The following is a 20334-nucleotide window of genomic DNA, read 5'->3' on the forward strand; positions in this document are numbered from 1 at the left end:
TGGTTGGACAATTGGGCCCCAATATGCAAATGGACCAAAACTTATAGAAGTGTGAGACCTTGTGACTGGTCGTGCATTTTTGTGACCATTTTTAGTCTACTTTGGGTGTAGCCGTGGTCAGGCTCTTGTCCTGTCCAAGGTGTACCCTAAAGGCCTTTCAATAAATATCTACTTTAGCTCTGTCCAGTCTCTCTTTCAGGCCAGCCTTCCTAAGGCATCAAGACAATGATCCTGATTCCATCCAGGTATACATAGGACAAGGATGTGCAGCATGTTTAAGAATCCCTTATGGTAACAGTAAATAGCACAAAGATCCAGCTTTCTAACCACTCCAATCTATGTATTCATAACTTTATTAACATAGCAGGATGTGATGTCAACTATTCCCTACAAGAAACTGTGTTCTAGAACATATATGGCAACCTTGTGTTATATGACACTTTGTCTTCACCACCTAATGGAATGGACGTTACCCTGGTCAAAAAACTGTTGGAACATCCTGATCTACACAAACTGGTAAAACAACTGAAAAGGGAAAGTTGGAAAACACTAATCACTGTCCCAAATTATGTGGAAAAAATACATCATGTCCTAGAGCAAATGAAAAGGGATGGAAAACATAAGTGGAACAATGTAGCAGCGTACAGCTGGTCTGTAGCTGGACAAAATAAATCTGATCATAAAAAATCCAATTTGGCTAACCTGGCTTGTTCTAGAAGTCCCTAGGTGAACAAAGGCCTCAGTCAACCCCATCCAAGCCCTGAATGGAGACACATCACTGGCCAGAGATCTGGGCAGTGCAGAGATTCTTAACTAATCAGCTGTCCAGGCCCAGGAAATTCAAACTCCCTATAAAAGGGAGCTTTGGACAATAAAAGAGGCTGTTTGCTGATGACCCTCGGTGTGTACTGTGTTGTGCGTCTGTCTCCAACCCACGACCATCATGTAACGGGAGAACTTGTTTGGATGCTGTTGGGAGGAAACAGGTAAAAGCAGAAGAATGTTGGGAAGGATGGTAGATTCGCTAAAAGGACCTTGCAGCTGGGAATGCCAAGGCCTGGAGAATAAGTGTGGCAAACTCCATGTATTATGCCTACTGCTGTTTATCCTCTGTCTGTTTTGAGAAGTAGAATCTCTGTGTAGAGATAACGTAGGTGTTTGGAGAGACTTGGAGACTCTCTCATAGACATGCTTGAGCTCCCAGACATAGGAGATGGAAGATCAAAGCTCAGAGATCATAAAAAGCACAGAGGAGATCACAGCATGGTGGTAAACTACGTATTATGCTCTGTTTAATATTTCTGGCTAAATTCTAACTGATTTTGATAATAACTTTGAGTGTAAACATGTAATGTATAATTATAAAATAGCTAATACTATCAAACCACATGAGTTATGTTAAAATAGTAAACCTTAGGAAACTGATTTACCTCAACATAGTTAAGGATAATGTACATATATGCAGTGGATGCTTTTATAGCATGAAGGCAAGAGATACCTGCATTACCATTTCATGAGATAATGATTGACTGAAGTTACATGGTAGAGTGTAGCAGGATACTCTGCCTGGAATGGGGAAAACAACTCAAACCATGTCCTATATGCAAAGCTATCACAGATAAATGAAGAAGGGAGAGTCCTGCTGTTTTTGGTGTTGAACAATGCTGAAACCAGTGTGACTCATCAATCCCAAAGTTAAACACCCTGATAGTGAGATGAAGATGTGGTAGACCTGGTAAAATAGTCGGATAAAGGAACAAATTATACTACTGATAACTTATCTAAAGCTGCTGAGCTGACACAGCTGGTCTGGAGATATACGACTGACAGTCAATCACTTTATACTATAAAAGCCCAGTCCCAAATTTTAATGTCAGAGTCTTTTAACATACCCCTTCTTGGAGTGTATCTGTGGAGATTCCTCCCTTAAATGGGGACATCTCTCAAAGTTACTCCTCAAGGACGAGCATAAGAGATTTGCCCACGATCATTGGTATGGATGAGTAACATCAGTCTCAACTGTTTTTGCTAACTTTAATATTGCTTCAAAATAGTGCACTATACTATACTAGTAGTTATAGTTCCTATACCATGCAGTAAATAATTCTGATTAAGATATTTTTGTCTAATCATTATCATAATAAGTCATATATATTTATATAAATGCATCTGGTTTGTCATCCTTAATGCTGCAGGACAAAATTGTATAAAGGTTCAATTACACCTATATAATCCTTTAGATGTGTGTTTGAGGGGGAAGTGAGTTTTCCAGGAAGTTGTGGTCAAACCAATCAGTGGTCAGGTTGTATGCTGGCACCTGGAGTGGCCACTGAGAGGTTGGACACGCCTCTGAGAACACAAGGGGTTAAAAGCAAGGACTTCCAGAGGGATTTCCCTTTTGGTTCCGGTTTCAGAAGAGCACGCATCCTCTCCTCCTCCCCTGTCCAGCTTACAAGGCTGGGTGGGGGAGGGAAACTATGTGGCCATGCTGAGGTAGGCCCGTGCCCCGGGGGGGGAAGAGAGTGAAAGGGACTGGAGCTGAGCCAGCCCCATCCAGGATGGAAGGGTGGAGAATTGTGGAGGTGCCTTCCGTCCCCCGTCACACCCCCCCCCCCCCCCGGAAGAAAAGTGCCTGGCTGTGTGGGGGAGTGCCCGAGCCTGCGGCCCTCCTGGGAGCCAGAGACTTTTAACTCTTTCTGAGGCAGAAGAAAACTTTTTCCAGACATTGATTCTCTTGGCTCGTGGTTTGAGAGAAGAGAGAGAGACAGCCTGGGACTGAGACGTCAAAGGAAGATGAAGGGAATCCCAGATGGGCAGAGATGAAGAGGAGTGGCTTTTTGGGATGGACTTTTCTTGCATAACGTTAGCCATATACTGAACCGGAATTTTCCTGAATTTAAGACTATTTGGGTGGATGCAGTCAGCTTGAACCAAAGACTTTGTGGCAGTGATTTGCCACTGTAGGAGTGGAGCGGAACAGAGAAGAGAGGAAGAGGGTGTGGTGGCACCCTCTTTCTTGAGGGATGAAGATCTCTGTTCTTGGAACCCTCGGCCCCAGGGGTAAATGTGGGGGGGACTGCTTGTCCCAATATGAGAAGATGGCTGGTTTTAGGTACTTGGCCAAGCATCCTTAAAAGAGCCCTATATGCGGTTTTGGTCCATGGACGGTGGTGAGAGCACTGGACATGGAAAGGAGGGTGTCACCATGGCAGACTTCTCTGGGCGGTGCCATGGGTGACATGGGAACACGGGAGGGTGGACCTGTGTTTCCTGTGGGGGGTCTATGGTGCGAGAGAGACTCCTCTCTCCCTTGCTGAATTGAAGATTGGTTCTTTTTGAGTGATGATGACTTTGATTGGGAACCCAGGGTTTTGGTTTAAGCAAGTAAGATGGAAGGCAACGTGTAAGTGTTAAAAGTTGGAGTGTGGAAGGGTGGAAATTGGGGGAGGAGAGGAAATGTTCTGGGAGGTTTTAATTTCTGTTTTCTGTGTGTTTAGGTTTTTTGGGTTTTTTTCTTTTCTATTTTCTGTTCTTATGTAGTTTAATAAAGTTTTCTTTCTATTTTCAAGTTTTGGGCCTCCTCTGCTCTGTTCTTCATCACATCCCACAGTACTTGTTAGGAAAAACATACACTCATGGGTGCACTGGCATCTGGCCAGCGCCAACCCATGACAAGATGTAAAACGTTAACCAAGTCTGGTGCTATGATTGGATCCAGCTGCACCCAGGCTCCTCTCTCTGAGGAGTTTTAGAAAGCAAGGCAGTCCTTTCTGCACCTCGTAACTCAACCAGAGGGCTTCTCTAATAAATTTCATCTGAAGCTGTCCCACTTTGCCACAACACAGCTACTCTGCCCCAAGCGTGTAGCACTGCATGGAGTTGCAGGACCTGGCACTTGGAGTGAATGAACTCAACAGACTTACACGGTCCATAGTCCATAGACTAAGGGAGTATATCTGTGTGTAGATCTATCAAAAGACAGGTGATGAAGTACTGGGAACTGTGTGACTTGGCATGATCTAAATGGTATGGAATTAGAGGTGGAAAATGCTCTGGTTTCTACTGGGAGAGTTCATTTTCTTCTCAGTAGCTGGTACAGTGCTGTGTTTTGGAATCAGTGTGAGAATAATGCTGATAACACACTGATGTTTTGGTTGTTGCTGAGCAGTCCTTACCCTGAGTCAAGGGCTTTTCAGTGTCTCATGCTCTGCCACTGAGGAGCTGCACAAAAGAAACCAGGAGGGAGCATAGCTGGGACAGCTGACCTGAACTGCCCAAAGGGATATTCCACACCATAGAACATCATGTTCAGTATATAAACTGGGGGGAGTTGGCTATGAGGGGCCAATTGCTGTTCAGGGATGTGCTGGGCATCAGTCAGTGGGTGGTGAGCAACTGTGTTGCTCATCACTTGTTATTCTTGGCTTCTGTAACTCTATGAGCTTCTCGTGACAATTATTAGTAATATTATTTGTATATTTTTATTATTGAAATTATTATTTTGTTTCAATTATTAAATTGTTCTTATCTCAACCTGATTCTCCTCCCCACTGAGGGGACAGATGGGGGAGTCAGCAGGCATCTGTGTGGTACTTAGTTACTTAGGGGTGAAACCATGACTATTTTATAACAGAAATCTGCTGATACAAGCTGAATGTCCTTCTGAATTTGCACCCAATCCCTGGTTTTTTTTACTGTACTTAAATATACATATATTTCACTTTTTTCTAGTTTTTTAAGTGGACAAGGAAAATTACAATTTTAACAATTGGGGGAAAATCATATTCTCAAAGAGCAGACAAAAGTGACATTACCTAGAAATAAGCAAAAATAACAAATATTCATGTTATGGAAGAGGTGTACTAAACCACAGGATTTAGGAAATAAAAAAAACCAAAACCGTACAACAAAAACACTTGTAGCTGATGTTCTGATCACCACACTTTATCTTCCGAAGATATTTGAAAAACATAAACTCATTATGTTAATGTATGTAACATCTGGTGTAATGATTCCCTGAAGAGATGTGCATATGGGGGAGCAAAGAGGAAATCAGCTAACAGAAGTGTTTTACTAATGCAAGTGGAGTGCTGAAATAGTTCTGAAGTCAGAACCTTTACCTTACTCCTGGTTTTAGGAATAAAAATTGGCACCAAGCTAAATTTTAGCAGATTCAAGTAAACTTCTGTTCAGTCACATTGCAAGAGATACGAACTGAATTGCTAATTCAGTTTTAAGAGAATAGGAAGGATTAATATATTTGTATATTCACACTGAAGATTAATATCAGAATCAAATCATGGTGTAGTTGTGACAATTATCAGAAGCAAACAGTTTTAGGAGTTTAATAACTCTCACTAGCACAGCTCTCACTTAGATCAGTAACATTTTCAGTGTGCAGAATACAGTAATAAGAGTTAACTTACCTACAGTAGCTCTAATTAAGGGGGAGGAATCACCAATATTGTTCAAACATTCACTTTTAATGAAGTCAGTTACTCCATTTGGAAAGTTGTGAAAATGTGCTTTTACATTATTCTTCAAGATGAGACCACTCAAGGAACGTGTCGGCTCATCTGGAACAGAAAATAATTGTGTTTATAACTTCCATCAGTTCTTAGGATAAAGTAGATTTGCAGAACAATGCAACAAGATCAAAGCTTACAGTGATAAATATTAATCTGTTTCCTTATCCCTTCTTCCAAATACAACCATCAATTTACATAGCAACGTTTTTTAGTTTCAGAGTTCACTTGTGAGCAGATTCATGTTTAGTTCTTCAACCAAAGGAATAAGTAACTTGGTCTTACTTCTTAAGCACGCTGAAAGTGAGATGCGGATGTTCTACATAGAAAGGATTAGTTTATAGTATAAGAAAATTTAAATTTCAAGTTTACAGCAATCCTAATCAGCCGATAAAGCTAATTTTAATCAGCATTTTAGCCTTTGTTGTACACAGTAGTTGTGCACTCCCAGCCTACCCACTGGTGCGGTGGGGTGAGAAGCAGAAAAGGCCTTGGCTCTGTGTAAGCCCTGCTCAGCAGTAATGAAAACATCCCTGGGTTATCATCACTGTTTCCAGCACAAATCCAAAACACAGTCCCATACCAGCCACTGTGAAGAAAATTAACTCTACCTCAGCCCAAACCAGAACAGAAGCCCTGATTTTGGCAAGAAATAAGGATGTTTAAAGTTCATTTGCACCAAGAGTTACAGTTTACACACAGATCTATTCTAGGCCTTCAAAACTTTTAACATCCCCAAAGAAATATAAGAAAAATAAGAGATATAACTTTCAAATATAAAATATTTTAAAACTAAAAGTTAGTGCATCATAACAAAATGAATCTTATCATACCCATGATGACTGACTGAGGGCCATTAAAAATACTTTCTAGAGCAATCAGTGCTAGTTGAACAAAAATTGCACTTTTAAAAAGAGGGGCTACTGCTAAAATTAATTTTAATCAACTGATTTGATTATGAGTTCCAAAACCAGAATGCTGTATACAAGTATTAAAACAAGATTCAAAAGTATATTTCAGTCTTCCTAAAAAAGCACTAATTTTCATTCCCTGTAACTATAAATATTGATTTACAAACATCACTCTTACATAGAATTCAGTAACTTCATAAACCAGGAATCCACCCAATGCATATATATTTAAAAGAATTCTATAACTTTGCCTATACTACAGGTTTTAAACACCTACCAACTTCTAAACAACGTAAAAATAAAAGTTCTTGCAGGGCACTGCATTTCAAGGGCCAAAAACTTTTCTAGGAGAACAGATTTACAATTTTAAATGAAAATACCTTGATGAGCGGACATACCTCTGTCAACTACAGAATGTGGTTATGAGATGTGACAAGTAGTATAATTATTATTATAATTATTAGCATTATTAGCAGCATTATTATTATTACTTGGCAAGTCAAATGAAGTAATTTTATCATTTTGCTTAAAATTTTGAATATGTCAATAACAAAGGTCAGGTGGAGAACATCCTAAAGGTGGACATTCTTACTTGAACCCTTGATCAGTCTCAGGTTTACCTGAAATGCTCTCTGAATTCAAGGTAAAATCTCTCCATTAATTATTACACTAATTTATTATGTCCAATTATTATTTCCTTGCATATCTATAACCCACTGATAGGTATGTACATATCCAAGAAATCCAGTCCTTCATAAGCAGTTATTCAGAATTAATGTTGTGTCTGGCCAGGAAGGAAGCCAAAGGAGTTTTCCTTTCATTTACACACTATTTATTGCCCTTGCAAGCCACAATGAAAGCATCATTTTTAGCAGCCACAGTTAGAGACAGAATCACAGAATCATTTAGGATGGAAAGGACCTTTAAAATCATCAAGTCTAACCATTAACCCAGTACTGCCAAGTCCACCACCAAACCATGTTTTCAAGTGCCACATCTACACAGCTTTCAAATCCCTCCAAGGACAGTGACTCCATCACTGTCTTGGGAAGCCTATGCCTGTCGGAGTCCATGTTTCCATGGATCCTCCACAGAGAGTGAAAAGTACAGAGATAGAATTAAAGCCTTTAGAAAAATTAGAATGTATAAAAGCTTTAAATGCATAAAGTAGAAATCTAACCCTTAGCTTTAAGCTTTACATGCCCTAAGTCCTAGTTCAGTGTAGAAGGACACAGCTTCAGGCCTAGTGATAGAGTACAGACATAACAAAAATAGAGTAGGGTACTGTTTATAATTTTTAGTATGAGTTTTATGTACAACAAGGTAAAACCTTATGCTAGTAAGATAGAGTTTTACGTTAATAGATATGCTATGTGCGTAGGTTTTGACGCTGATTTTCGTAGTTTTACGAACTTTAGAATTGTACCTAGATTGGTTAGTGTGTAGATAAAAAATATGAATATGCATTTTGCAATTTGGGATAAAAAGCCTCTGTGTCAGTCAGTCGGGGGGACGGATTGGAGGAATCGATTGATTGATCAATTCGATCCATCTATCCAACCTCCACTCTCTGCAACCTGAGGAACGATCCTTGACAGGGAGCCGAGACGGGATTTTAAGGTATTATACATCGCGGTCCCCGCTCTAAGGGACCTGGGCCCCGGGGTCCCCCCTTTTCCCCTGCAGCACTTGCTACCGGTGCGCTGGTTGGGACAGTCGGGGACTCTGTGTGGGGAGGGACCCCGGGGCCCCACTGCCCTCGCGATCCCGCGGATGGGAACCCTGCGCGGCTCGGACCCTCCATCTGCCCTCGCGGTCCCCCGGACGGGAACCCTGTTTGGCTCGGGCCCCCATTGCCCTCGGGAACCCTGCGCGGCTCGGGCCCCCACTGCCCTCGCGATCCCCCGGACGGGAGCTCTGTGCGGTTCGGGATTTCCCGTTGCGTCCGCGTCCCTGTGGCCGAGGGCTCTGTGTGGGTTTGGAATTTCGGGGTCCTTTTTGTTACTACGATCCCTGTGGCTGAGATCCCTGTCTGAAACTTGTGATCGATTCCTCTCTGTTAGTGTGATCCCAGCGATTGAAAATGCAGACAGTAATAAGAGGTTGCTTTACCCTGAGGCTATGAATTATATGTTCTGTCTATAGTTCTATTAGAGCTCTGTTTGTTAGGAATCTTATGCTTTGTTCGCTGTCTCATTTGAGTTGTATGTGTTAAGATTTCTATGCTTTAGTTATTGTCTTGTTCAGACTTTCTTTGCCTAGGTTTGTAACTGGTTGTAGAATAAGGCCGCTCTTAGAACTCTCTGCCTTCAGATATGTGCTTTTGTATAAATAAATTACTCTATTTAGAAATCAAGATGTGGTAAGATCTTTAGAGACTTTATACCCGTGTCCAGCCTAGGCATATGCCAGGGCTTGACAACCCTTTTATTGCAGAAATTTTCCCTAATACCCAACCTAAACCTCCCCTGGTACAACTTGAGGCTATTTCCTCTCATCCAGTCATGTGTTAACCGGGAGAAGAGGCCGACCTCCACCTGGCTACAACCTCCTTTCAGGTAGTTATAGAGTGATAAAGTCTCTCCCAAGCCTCCTTTTCCTCAGGCTGTGCTCTCTGAGCTCCCTCAGCTGCTCCTCATCAGACTTGTGCTCCAAAACCCTTCCCCTGTTCCGTTGACCTTCTCTGGACATGCTCCAGCACCTCAATGTATTTCTTGTGAGAGGCCCAAAATTGAACTCAGTACTTGAGTTGCAGCCTCACCAGTGCCAAGCACAGGGGAACAATCACTGCCCTGGTCCTGCTGGCCACACTATTTCTGATACAAGCCAGGATGCCATTTGCCTTCTTGGCCACCTGGGCACACTGCTGTCTCACGTTCAGCCACTGTCAACCAGCACCTCCAGGTCCTTTTCCACCGGGGGCACTTTCCAGCCACTCTTCCTGAAGCCTGTAGTGCTGCAGGGGGTTGTTGGGACCCAAAGGCAGGACCTGAAGTGTAGCCAGGATGAAAAATTATGATCAAAGCCCTCTCTTGATACCCTATAAACAGCAGTCCAAAGTAAGACCTTTTGAGCTCTCCTGGCCCACAGCAGCTACAACCAGCAACCTCCCTGAATGAGACCTCTTAGATGCAGTGAACTCTCTAAGTTTGCTATACTCAGAGGATTGCCGAACGATAAATCCTGGGCTGATACCCCCACTCCTCAAGGCTTGACCCTTCACCCACGGAGAAGATGCAAAGGCATCTGAAGTGATTCACTACCTTTGAGAGGAATTTTTCACAGGTACCTTGTACAGACTCTTTATATCTGTGTGTCTGTAAGTGTGCATATGCTATAGCAAATGTGGAAGAAACACTGCTCTCTGAGATTCTTAAGTATTTTAGATTTGTAAATTATGCCTGTAAGCAAGTTACTGTTGTGCTACAGTAAATCCTATATGAATCCTTTGCTAAATTGTTTTAAGTTATAAATTAAGTTAAATGCTGTTAAGGTGCTGACAAGTTTAAGTTAGGATAAGTACTGATAAGTTTAAGAACTGCTAAGTTTAAGTGCTGTTAGGCCTTTAGGCCATATTAGTTTTTATCCTTACCCTTTCTATCCTTTTGTCTCTCTCCCATCCCTCCCTGATAATTTTGGGGTTATTTCAGTTTGGACTGATTGACTCTGGATTGGTTTTGCTTGCTTTTCCTCTGTGTGCCTTAACCATCTAGTTACTAGAGTGAACCTTGCCAATGAAGGTTGTTGTGCTTTTGCTTTTATTTTAAACCTATTTTTACTGACATCTTTGTCAGTGATTCTTTAAGCAATCTTAAAACACTCATTTACGACACAGTGGGAGCACTAAATTGTAGAGTACCATTCCTAAACCATGACAGCCTTATTTGGTGCCCAATGTGCAGCACAAAGGGTTGAGATAACAACAGATCTGGCCAGAGAAGGTTGGAAATGAATTTGATCTAACCATTTGTTGTATTAGGTGCAGAGCCACTGGTCACAAAGTTGCTCAGTCTGTTCATGTGGGTGTGGTGCCTAACCCTGTGTATGTTCCCAGATATGTTCCTTGTGGTGCTCTTTTTCAGAGCAGGGAGAGGGATCAGGATTGCTTTGTTGCTGTACTGTAGGATATCAGTTTATGACATGATAACATCAAGTGCAACGAGGGTCATTTGGGATGTGTATTCAGTGTTGCTCTCCTGCCCTGGCCTTGGGTGCTACCTTTGGGAGTCCATTAATAACTGTACCTAGTCTCTGGGGGGAACAGGGAAGGATGATTTTCCCCAGCCTTTAACCCCCTTTTCCTCCTTCAGGCCTGTTACAACAATTTTTGGGAATTTCGAATTCCTGTTGGATGTTAAGGAAAGCATGTTCTTATTGTTACGTCTGCCAGGTCTCCTCAGTGCAGTCCATACCACGTTTAGAGTAAAGAAAAGATTTCTAGGGAGGTTATTAAAAGATCTGCCCTGAGGGTGGATACCCGTTACTGATCATTACCAAGGAATTGCCTGAATTTTCCAGCTGGAATGGCTACACTATGCCATAAACAGTTTGTACAAACATCCATAAAAATAAGCCAACAGTAACTACATTATATTAGAATTAAGGTTTCAGAATGAAGATTCCACAGACATATTGGACAACTGTAGAATGTGATTGTGTGGTTTCAGGTAGGGTAGAGTTAATTTCTTCTCAGTAGCTGTTACAGTGCTGTGTTTTGGATTTAGAATGAGAATGAGGTTGATAACACGATGATGTTTTCATTTTTTGCTAACTCATGTTTATCCTAAGTCAAGGAATTTTTTCTTGTCTCATGTTCTGCAAGTGAGGAGGTTCAAAAAAGAAACTGGTAGGGAGCACAGCTGGGACAGGTGACCCAAACTGACCAAAGGGATATTCCACACCTTAGAACATCATGCCCAGTATATAAACTGGTGGAAGTTACCCAGAAGGGTGGCTGATCTGGGTTTGGGAAGGGGGGTCTGGCATCAGTCAGCAGATGGTGAGCAATTGCATTGTGCATCACTGGTTTTTCCCTTTTTATTATCATTATTATTATCATTTATCATTATTACTGTATTTTACTTCATTTTCAATTATTAAACTGTTCTTATCTCAACATACAAGTTTTACTTTTTATTCTCCTCCCCATTCCACCAGGGTGGGGGGGTGAGATGGGGGTTGAGCAAGCAGCTGCCACAGTAATCTTCTAAATATTTAATAGATTGATTACTAGGGAGATCACAATCACAACTGGATTTAGCAGCATGTTTTATAATGTGTATAGTCATGATTCATCACCATGACATGCAAAGATATTCCACAATTTCACTATAGTCTGATAGAAGTATGATGCTCCCACTTTTTTTTTAAGATTTCATTGGACCTTTAGAATGGAATCTCTTTCAAGACTGAAACTACAAGCACCATGTTATCAGATCTTTTTCCACAAAGATTCCCAAGAGGATAAAAAGAGTTCTTCTACATGACTATGGAGATCAACCCACCAGCACACTGAGTACAGAAATCAGTTTCCTTTTTCTTTTATGCGAAAAATAAATTTTTTAAAAAGAAAAAAAAATAGAATAAAATCAGTCAATATCCCAAGAACTTACCTTCAGACTTCAACTTTGTAAGAACAAAAATCAGGTAATTGTTGAAATCTGGATACTGATTGAGTTGTTCTAGTTTCTGAAGAGAAAAACTGTTAAGGAAATTATAATCTTCACACACAGCATTTATAGCTTTCTGAATACTATGATTAAGTGAGCTATGTACTACTGCATCATTTAAAAATTCTATAAGCTCACAACATACAGGCTATGAACAATTTGAAAACAATTTCTGTTATTTTCATACTGAAGCAGTAGCTTTATTTATGTTGAAATCTGAGAAAAGAACCCAGGAACAAACACAGAAATTCCCACCCTCCCCAAACCCCCTACATTCCTCTGTACAGTTTTAGATTTCAAAATTTACACTTAAAAGCCAACAAAACCTAAGGAATCCACTGAGACACAATCACATAATACATCTTTTTTTTACTCCACAATAAATAAAAGCATTTCAGCATTAAAATACAACTACAATGATTTTTATAAGCTAGTCACTTTAATATGTCATATACATTTTTATGATGCTAACTAGCCAGTCTGAGCTTTCAACTGTGAGCTGTTTCACTGTAAATACCCAGATATTTGTACAAAGAAGTTCATGTTTATCCATGCTCTCTTAAAAAAAAATCCTGTACACAAAACAATTTCCTAGAGCGACACGTCTCTGAAAAAGCATCTTACTAGCAATACCAACCTCTTTACTATGTTCTCTGGGGAACTGCAAGAAGAATTATGTTTCTGAACAGTTAGAAGGTACGTAGCTGTTTTTCTATAATTTGTCATTACTTTTTCCTCAAATTTTTAAGTATTCTGCCACTGCTTTCCTAGAACAGCATTCTGGCATTTTCCTTGTATCTTATTCTTACACCCTGGTATTAATTACTATTATGCTCAACAATATTTTAAGTCATAAGCATACAGTTACCAAATATACTAGATATCATTAGTATGGCAAATAATGAAGACATTTAACAAAAAATTATTTTTAGAACTAGTAGGATTATTTCCTTCATGGGCATTCATTTTACTTGCTGTACAGCTCAAGCTGTAAATATTCAAAGTTGCTAAACCCTAGCCATATATATTTATGTTGACATTGATGGCCCTTCCACTGATCGATAGCCAGATGCCATTATTTGAAGCAGATCTTTAAAATGTAATTTTACATGAAAGCTACACTATAATCACTGTTGCTATAATCACTTTTGTATTTGAAATACTAAAGAGTACCTGTTTAAATCTGGGGCATTATCAGAACACTCAGCAACTTCTGTATAGTATTTTTCATAGGAAGCAATATCACCTTAAGAATCTGAAACACAGCTGCAAAACAAGGTGAAATCTACCTTCACCTTTCAGGTAAGAATAGAAGCCTTCCAAGGTTTGACCACATCTACTGAGAAAGCCTAGAAGTCGAGCAAATTTGGCTTCAAGCTAAACTTCTAACACAACATACATACATATTCTTACCTACATAAGTTTTGTTGCCTTTTGTGAAGACCTTCAAGCAAATGCCTTAAATAAAAAGGGATCAAGATGCTAAACTCATATTCTTCATAGGAGGATATCCTTTCAGGACTTTTAGATATTTTAAAGTACCTCTATAGTTAGCGCAAGGAACAGGAGACAGTAGATGAGAGCTTCATTTTTCAAGACTTATGTTTCTGCTAGACTTAATGTCAAATTTTCCTCTTTAAATCGTTGTTCCTTAAAACCTTGCTATTTCATCACTTCTACAATCAAGAGAGACCTGAGGAGGGAACAAATAACTCGACACCCAAACAAACCAAGAGTCCACAACACTAACGCAAAATGCACTGCAAAGCTGCACAAGACACATAGGGTAGATTCCACTCTTTGGAGATGAAAAAAGCGTAACGAATAGTATTTCAGGCTCAGGATTCTAGGCAAGCATAAACATCCTCACAACACAGCAAAACACGGTCAGAGCCAGCAGGTCGCCGAGAGCGTGCAGTCGGCTCCACCAGGAACACTCCTCCAACCAGCTATGGCTTTCGCCTGTGAATCCTAGTGCCGGATTAGTTTAGGAAGCCCCTGCTTACTCGTTCTGCCGCAAGAGCGACAGCTAACCCGCGCAGCATCATCAACTCAGCTCGGCGAGCAGAGGCCCCCCCCCCGCCCCTTCTCGGTGGGATCTGCTGAGGATGAGGGCTAGGTGCTGGCAGCGGCCCGGCATGGAGTAATCTGGAAAACCAGCAGATACCAAAGCATCCACAAGGGAGCCAGGGCTTTAAAAAATAAAATTTAAAAACAAACAAACAACAAAAAAAAAAAAACCAAAAAAAACCCCACAACAATAAAAAAAATACCCCCGAACCTTGGCTCGGGGCTCGCAACAGGTGCCCGGGCTCCCGGCGGGGGAAGGCGGCCCTGCGGCCCATAGGCAGCCTTAGCGGTTCAAATGCCGCGCCACGGCCACTCGCTCAAGCGGAGGCTCAGCCCACAGAGTTCGTTGTGGCAGCTCCCCGGAAAGGCCTGGCTGCCACCTGCCTGCCACAGCACTGGCCTGTGGCCGCGCTGCCCCTACCCGGAGCCTCCAGCCTCCCTAGCGGTCGCCCGGACGGCCGCAGCCCCGCTCTGCCTGCTCCGCCCGCCCTCCCGCGGCGTAGGCCTCGACCAAGGATACTTGTTGAACGGCTCTCTGCGTGGTAGTATCTGGGGACTGCGATTCCTTGAGCAGCTGCAGGATCTGTAGAAGCCCCTGTTCGTCAGGCTTCCACTCATACTCCATCTTGGCTTGCTGAAAAAAACCCCACCAAACAAGAGGCCGCGATTAGCGGCGCGGCAGGCCCCGAGAAGGAAGGGAGGGAGGGAGGGAGAGAGAAAGGGAGGAAAGAAGGTAGGGGGGAAGCAAGCACGCTAGCTAGCTAACTAGCTGCATGACGCCCGGCCTGCTCTCACCCGAGCCCGGCCCTACAGAACAACACTAACCTGCTCCAGTACACGGACTGAGTCGCGGCGAATTTGCAATCTGGCTCCAAGAGCCGCCTTCCGTCCTCCTGGGTCCTAGCGCCGCGCACGCCCCACCCACCAGCGCCGCCGTCAGCCTTTCCCCAGTGCGTTCCACACCGTCAGGAGCCTGGGGGCAACAAAAGGCGAGCCCTTCAATTCCGGGCGGGGGAAAATGAGGCGCTTTCTCCACAGCCCTTCCCCACCACCATTCGAAACCAGAGAGAACGCTCCAGCAGCCCCGACAGGCAAAGGGCGAAGCAGAGCCTCAGCCCGGCCTCCTCGGGACAGCTGCGGCCACGCACCCACAGCACCTGTCAGCAACCTTGGAGGCTGCAGCCCGCGACGAAGTGGGGATGCAAATGCAGACCGAAGAGTTAGAACGTGGTACCTGCTTTGCTGTCTGCTTTACTTCTACATAATTTAGTTTAATGATGGATGGTTTTCATAAGTTCTCAATGTCATGTGTAAAGAGGGAATAAGACCAACTACATAAGAAGGGGAGAAAGAAACTACTTTGAATACCTAGTGTATCTTATCCTTAGTGTCAAAATATATCAGAGGAAATCTCAGGTCAAAATTAGCATTTTTTGTGTATATAGAATAGAATAGTTCAGTTGGAAGGGACCTACAATGGTTTTAGAAAAAACTCTTCACAGAAAGTGTTGTCAAGCATTGGAACAGGCTGCCCAGGGAAGTGGTAGAGTCACCATCCCTGGAGGGATTTAAAATACATTTAAAATACATTTGCATTATATACATATTATATATATATATATCATACATATGCTACTGGGCAAAATAAGAACATACACTGATAAAAACTGGTCTAAAAGATGAAAATCAAAACCAGTAATTACTTATCCTTTTACAATCTTATTTTTAGTCATTGTGTTTGTAATTATCCTGCTAACATTCCCCTTTAAGTTAAAACTTTCTGCTTGCTCTCCTGAAGCACAGTACTCAATATGAGTGTCACACACATGCTGCACATCACAGCTTTAACAACTGTTCAGAGGCACCAAGGACAGGAAACATTAGCAGTTCCTGAGGATGGCCCAGGTAATGTTGTGTGGTTCCTAATCTCTCCTCACCAATGCTTTCAATTAAATCCATATTTAAGTTACAGTCCGCTGTCCAGTCTCATGCGCTAAGAAGTGTCCTGAAGAAAAGTGTCTCCAGGTGCTAAGAAATGTCATGGAGGTGCTAAGAATTGTCCTGGGTGAGTAAAGTTTTGTCACCACTTAGTAAGAAAGGATGGGCACAAAGGTTTATATGAAATTTTTGTGAGCAGTCCCTCTAGTACAGAAAAGTGTCAAGCAAAGAATCTGGGTTAGCCAGACTCAGGGCATTAAAACCTATGCTTGTGTCTCACAACCATATGGGCAGGAGAGTTCTCAATAGTGATGCTTGCACAGATAGAGCAAATGAAAGGTGAGGTCCAGCAAAACAAGGAAGTGCTAATTTGGGTCTCATTACCCTAACTGCTGCCTTGCCAGGCAGGCTGTAGAAATTCAATGATCTTTTAAACTTTTTGACCACTATCAAATTTTGTTGAAATTGATTAGGGGTTCAAGAGTTACTATTCAGAAATTATGACACGATGATTACATCTGTCAAATTTTGTCAGGAAACCAAGTGCATTTGAGAAAAAGAAGATTAAATATGGAAAACAAGAACCAGAAAGGAAGGTTAAGAAACAGAACAGGAAAAAGCAGGAAGAAATGCAGGCCATGGTTCTGTTATGAACGAATTCCCAGTGGGTGTGAGTGCTCCAAAGGCTGCCCCTGTTTGCTGCTGTGGCCCTGGGATGTGGTGGGGTTATGTCTCTAGAACACCAGCTGCCGGGCAGCCACAGCCACGCCGTGCGGCCCTGACAGGCGCAGCCGCTGCTGGCGAGAACAACAGCCGGGCTCCGACCCGAGCAAATGGGGAGCACTGGAACCCCCCAGCGTTTCCCAGGGATGGGTAAACCCCCTGTAGAAGGGGGGGGTGCCATCCCTGTCGAGGGCCCCATAGCAAGACAGCTGCCCCATTCCCACAGAGAAAAATGCAGAGCACCTATTAGCATATTCAAAGAGTTACTAATTGCTCAGAATGCAACCCCCTCGTCCCATCAATTTGTGCCATCACCCAGCCTTTTAGAAAAATGGGTTTTTTTGCAGGGAACCCCATAGCTGGGGTGATGCTCCTGCCCCTAGAGAGCCGCTGGCCCCTCTCCCAGCTAGGCGAGATGTAGCCCTGCAGGAGATGACAAAAGCACTGACACCCCAGCAAGTTTGAGGATGAGAGGAAGCTGCCCTGTGGCATTCTCCTACATCATTAGAATGTGAAAAAGAGCGGCTACTGTCTAAATGGCCCTGTCATTGTTTTGCTGTAACTACCTTTTTTCGGCAGGAATACCCTCTGCTGCAACCAGGAAGGATGCATATGCACTTGCATATGAAAATAAAACTGACCCTATGAATCTTGGGAGGGTTCTTTGAGAGGAACAGCACCCCAAGATGGGAAGCTGGACGCATCGGAGGAGAACTAGATGGTGCCCTGGCCGAGGAAGAAGTGGACACACCCCCTGGCCTGGTCTGAAGACTCGCCATGATCTACTAAAAGTCTGACTGGAATGGGACTGGGCCAGATCGAGTGACAGATTCAGAGAGAAACTTTCAAGGTTTTTCCATGAGGGTAAAGAGCTGACGTCTGCCGCTTTGCACTTCAGTGACAGACCTCCACCACTCTGCCTTCTTCAGGGTTGACCAGACAGAGCGTCTAGCTGTTCCCATGGAACAAGGACTCGGCACCTACTGCTTGCAGCTGAGTGATGAACTGAGACATTTCCTGCTCCTCCGGATTACTACAGCAGCATGGAAACTGTTGGGCGCTACCACTCAGATGATCACTTTAATTAAGAGCTGAATATTAATAAAGGCATTAGCCCTGTTTATTTCAGTTCCATACCTAAGAAAAACTAACATAGCTTTTCTTTCCATTTACATGACCAGAATTAAATCTCAATAAGATCTTTCTACAGTGGAAGATAAAAAAGCCTACAAATCAGAGTATGAATGTGAGCCTCTACTATTAGTGGGGACATCAAAAAGCTTTAGACAATCATCCTCCAGGGTAGGTTCCTCCTTAGGCTACATACAGGATCCTTTACCACTGGGAACTACTCAGCATATATAGAAATCAAAGCAGGTACCTGTCCTGGTTCCGGCCAAGATCAGCAGGAGGGAGCGTGGCCAAGATATTGTGTTATTCATTACCATCTTACATCATCGCTAGAGGTAGGCAAAAGGGACTCTCAGCTTCTGAGAAGGGCGTCCCTTTCAAATGGAACAAAGCATTGTGGGGTGGGGAACCTGTCAGCCACTGTTCATTGTCTCATGATCTATGGTGAACATTTTTGAATATGAATCATTCCCTTTTTGCATACTGTGGAAAATAGGGTTATTTAATTCATGTTCTATAAATAATTATAGACTAGAAACTGTAGTATATTGTATAAAGGTATGTGTGTCTGCTCAACCCGCACGTTTCACGGACTTCTGTAAAGCACCTCTCCTGATCTCCCTGGTCCAAAAATAGAAGGTGAGAACACGAGGCAATGATGAGACAATGAACACGGACCAACCTACCCCTGCCTACGTGCAGCGAAAATTACCAGGACTTACACCAGTCGAATGCTACGTGCCAGAGGGATCATCACACACTTCTACGACGGTTAAATTACTCAAAGCAAGGACTAACTCTGGACATTAGCATTTGAATGGGCCAGGGGACCCTTTCAGGATTTAGTATAAACAAAGTTAATGGCCGGTGCTTAGTGAAAACAATGGGAGAAAGGCTGCCGAGGGGGAAATTAAGGGTATTTAAGTTAAGCCTCTAGGTGGGCAAGGTGTGAACCCAGCTAGAGACACAGATGGCCAGGTTCCGTGTCTCTGGGTCATCCTTGGCTCATTTTTCCCGGGAGAAATTCTGTCAAGTAAGTGTCGCTGGTTGTGGGGTTTTGTTTTGTTTTTTTATTACTTAAAATTCTGTAATTTGATTCCAAATTTTGTGATTTGAATTTTAATAAACCAAATTATTGAATTTGGTAATAAATTGTCCTGGCATTTATAACAATTTTGACGCCCAACAGCGGGGCCAGTTTTGAATATTCTACGGACCCCTGCTTCTGACCGGGGGACTCCCCGCTGTAAAAAGCGGCCTGGCAGAGCGGGTAAGTCCGAAAGAACGAACTGGCTTTACGAACCCAGAACCCACAAAAGCGAAGGTATTAGGCATTAGGACAAGCTAGCTTGGGGAGGGCTCAGGAACTCAGCAGGGGTTTTCCCCTGGAACTGCGGTATTGTTTCACTCGTAAAAGTCTAAGTGCACGAAGAATCCACGCAGGAAAAGGACCGTAAGTATAGCGTGGTTGAGTGGGGTGACCAAGTGTTTGAGAACGTATATGTGCGTGTGAGTGTGTGCGTGAATGAGACGTGATTTATCACGAAGCGAGAGCGGACCTTAAGGTTGCGGTTCCGCTGCTCCCGCGAGGGACACGGCCGACCGATGGGGAAGTGATTGGAACGCGTGATGTTTCGCTTCGTGTGTGAGTGTTACCCGACGGGGTGTGGGAGTCACCAGGGGTCCTGAAGGAAAGAGGACGTCCCTTTTTGAGTTCGGGGACTAGTAAGCCTTCTTGACCGCGACCGAGAGGGGTCCGTTAATTTTTTTCGGTGGCGGTTACAGAGCCCTGCGGTTAACCGAACATCCACGGAACGGTCATCCGTTGGATCATTAAGTTAACGGCACCGAGTTCGGAAACTCGGGATTTAATTTTTATAGTATCCCATAACTTCTGTGCCATGGGGAGTATGGGATCGTATCTCAGTAGAGATCGGGAGGATTCCTTAAGGGAAACCTCAGCGGGGGCTGCTCTTGAAATCCCTCGGAAAAGTCCATTAGGAAAGTTGTTGCAAGATTGGCAAGAATGCCCAATTAGGAGAAGGGCATCTAAAGATCAGATGATTTATTTGTGTATGAATGTTTGGAGAGGAAAGGAGATAGGACCTAATCTTATATGGCCTGTGTTTGGTACTTTTGACGAATGGGCATGGGAAGCTCTGTGGGAACATGTAGCGAAGAAGAAAAGGAGAGAATTTGAGGAATTGGCATATGTTCTGTTATGGTATGGGGTACGAGTAAAGCTGTATTCTGAAGAAAGGGAAACACGGAATAAAACGGACTACGGGATAAACTTCTCTCACGGCTCGGTGGCCCACATCCTGTCAGCCCCTACCCCTACCCCTTCCTCCTCCTCGGCCTTCTCAG

The 20334-nt window shown here is 43.0% G+C and overlaps 1 protein-coding gene and 1 long non-coding RNA gene across 2 annotated transcripts in view; one reads left to right on the plus strand and one right to left on the minus strand.

The window, feature by feature from the left end:
* Window positions 1-15095, minus strand: part of LOC134565212 (transportin-1-like) — a 105765-nt gene extending 90670 nt beyond the window's left edge. Inside the window, exons 1-4 of the mRNA XM_063424698.1 lie at window positions 15001-15095; window positions 14696-14809; window positions 12049-12124; window positions 5427-5576 (exon numbers count right to left, since the gene is read on the minus strand). Of these exons, the coding sequence (XP_063280768.1) occupies window positions 5427-5576; window positions 12049-12124; window positions 14696-14800 (331 nt within the window). The 5' untranslated portion in view covers window positions 14801-14809; window positions 15001-15095. The remainder of the gene's footprint in view (window positions 1-5426; window positions 5577-12048; window positions 12125-14695; window positions 14810-15000) is intronic.
* A 170-nt stretch (window positions 15096-15265) lies between these two features.
* Window positions 15266-19015, plus strand: LOC134565213 (uncharacterized). The gene is made up of 3 exons (XR_010083815.1): window positions 15266-15405; window positions 16142-16240; window positions 17416-19015. It is a non-coding gene; the product is annotated as an uncharacterized LOC134565213 (long non-coding RNA).
* Window positions 19016-20334: the final 1319 nt, after the last annotated feature.

This window comes from Prinia subflava (assembly GCF_021018805.1).
Source record: "Prinia subflava isolate CZ2003 ecotype Zambia chromosome W unlocalized genomic scaffold, Cam_Psub_1.2 scaffold_39_NEW, whole genome shotgun sequence".
Classification (NCBI taxonomy): domain Eukaryota; kingdom Metazoa; phylum Chordata; class Aves; order Passeriformes; family Cisticolidae; genus Prinia; species Prinia subflava.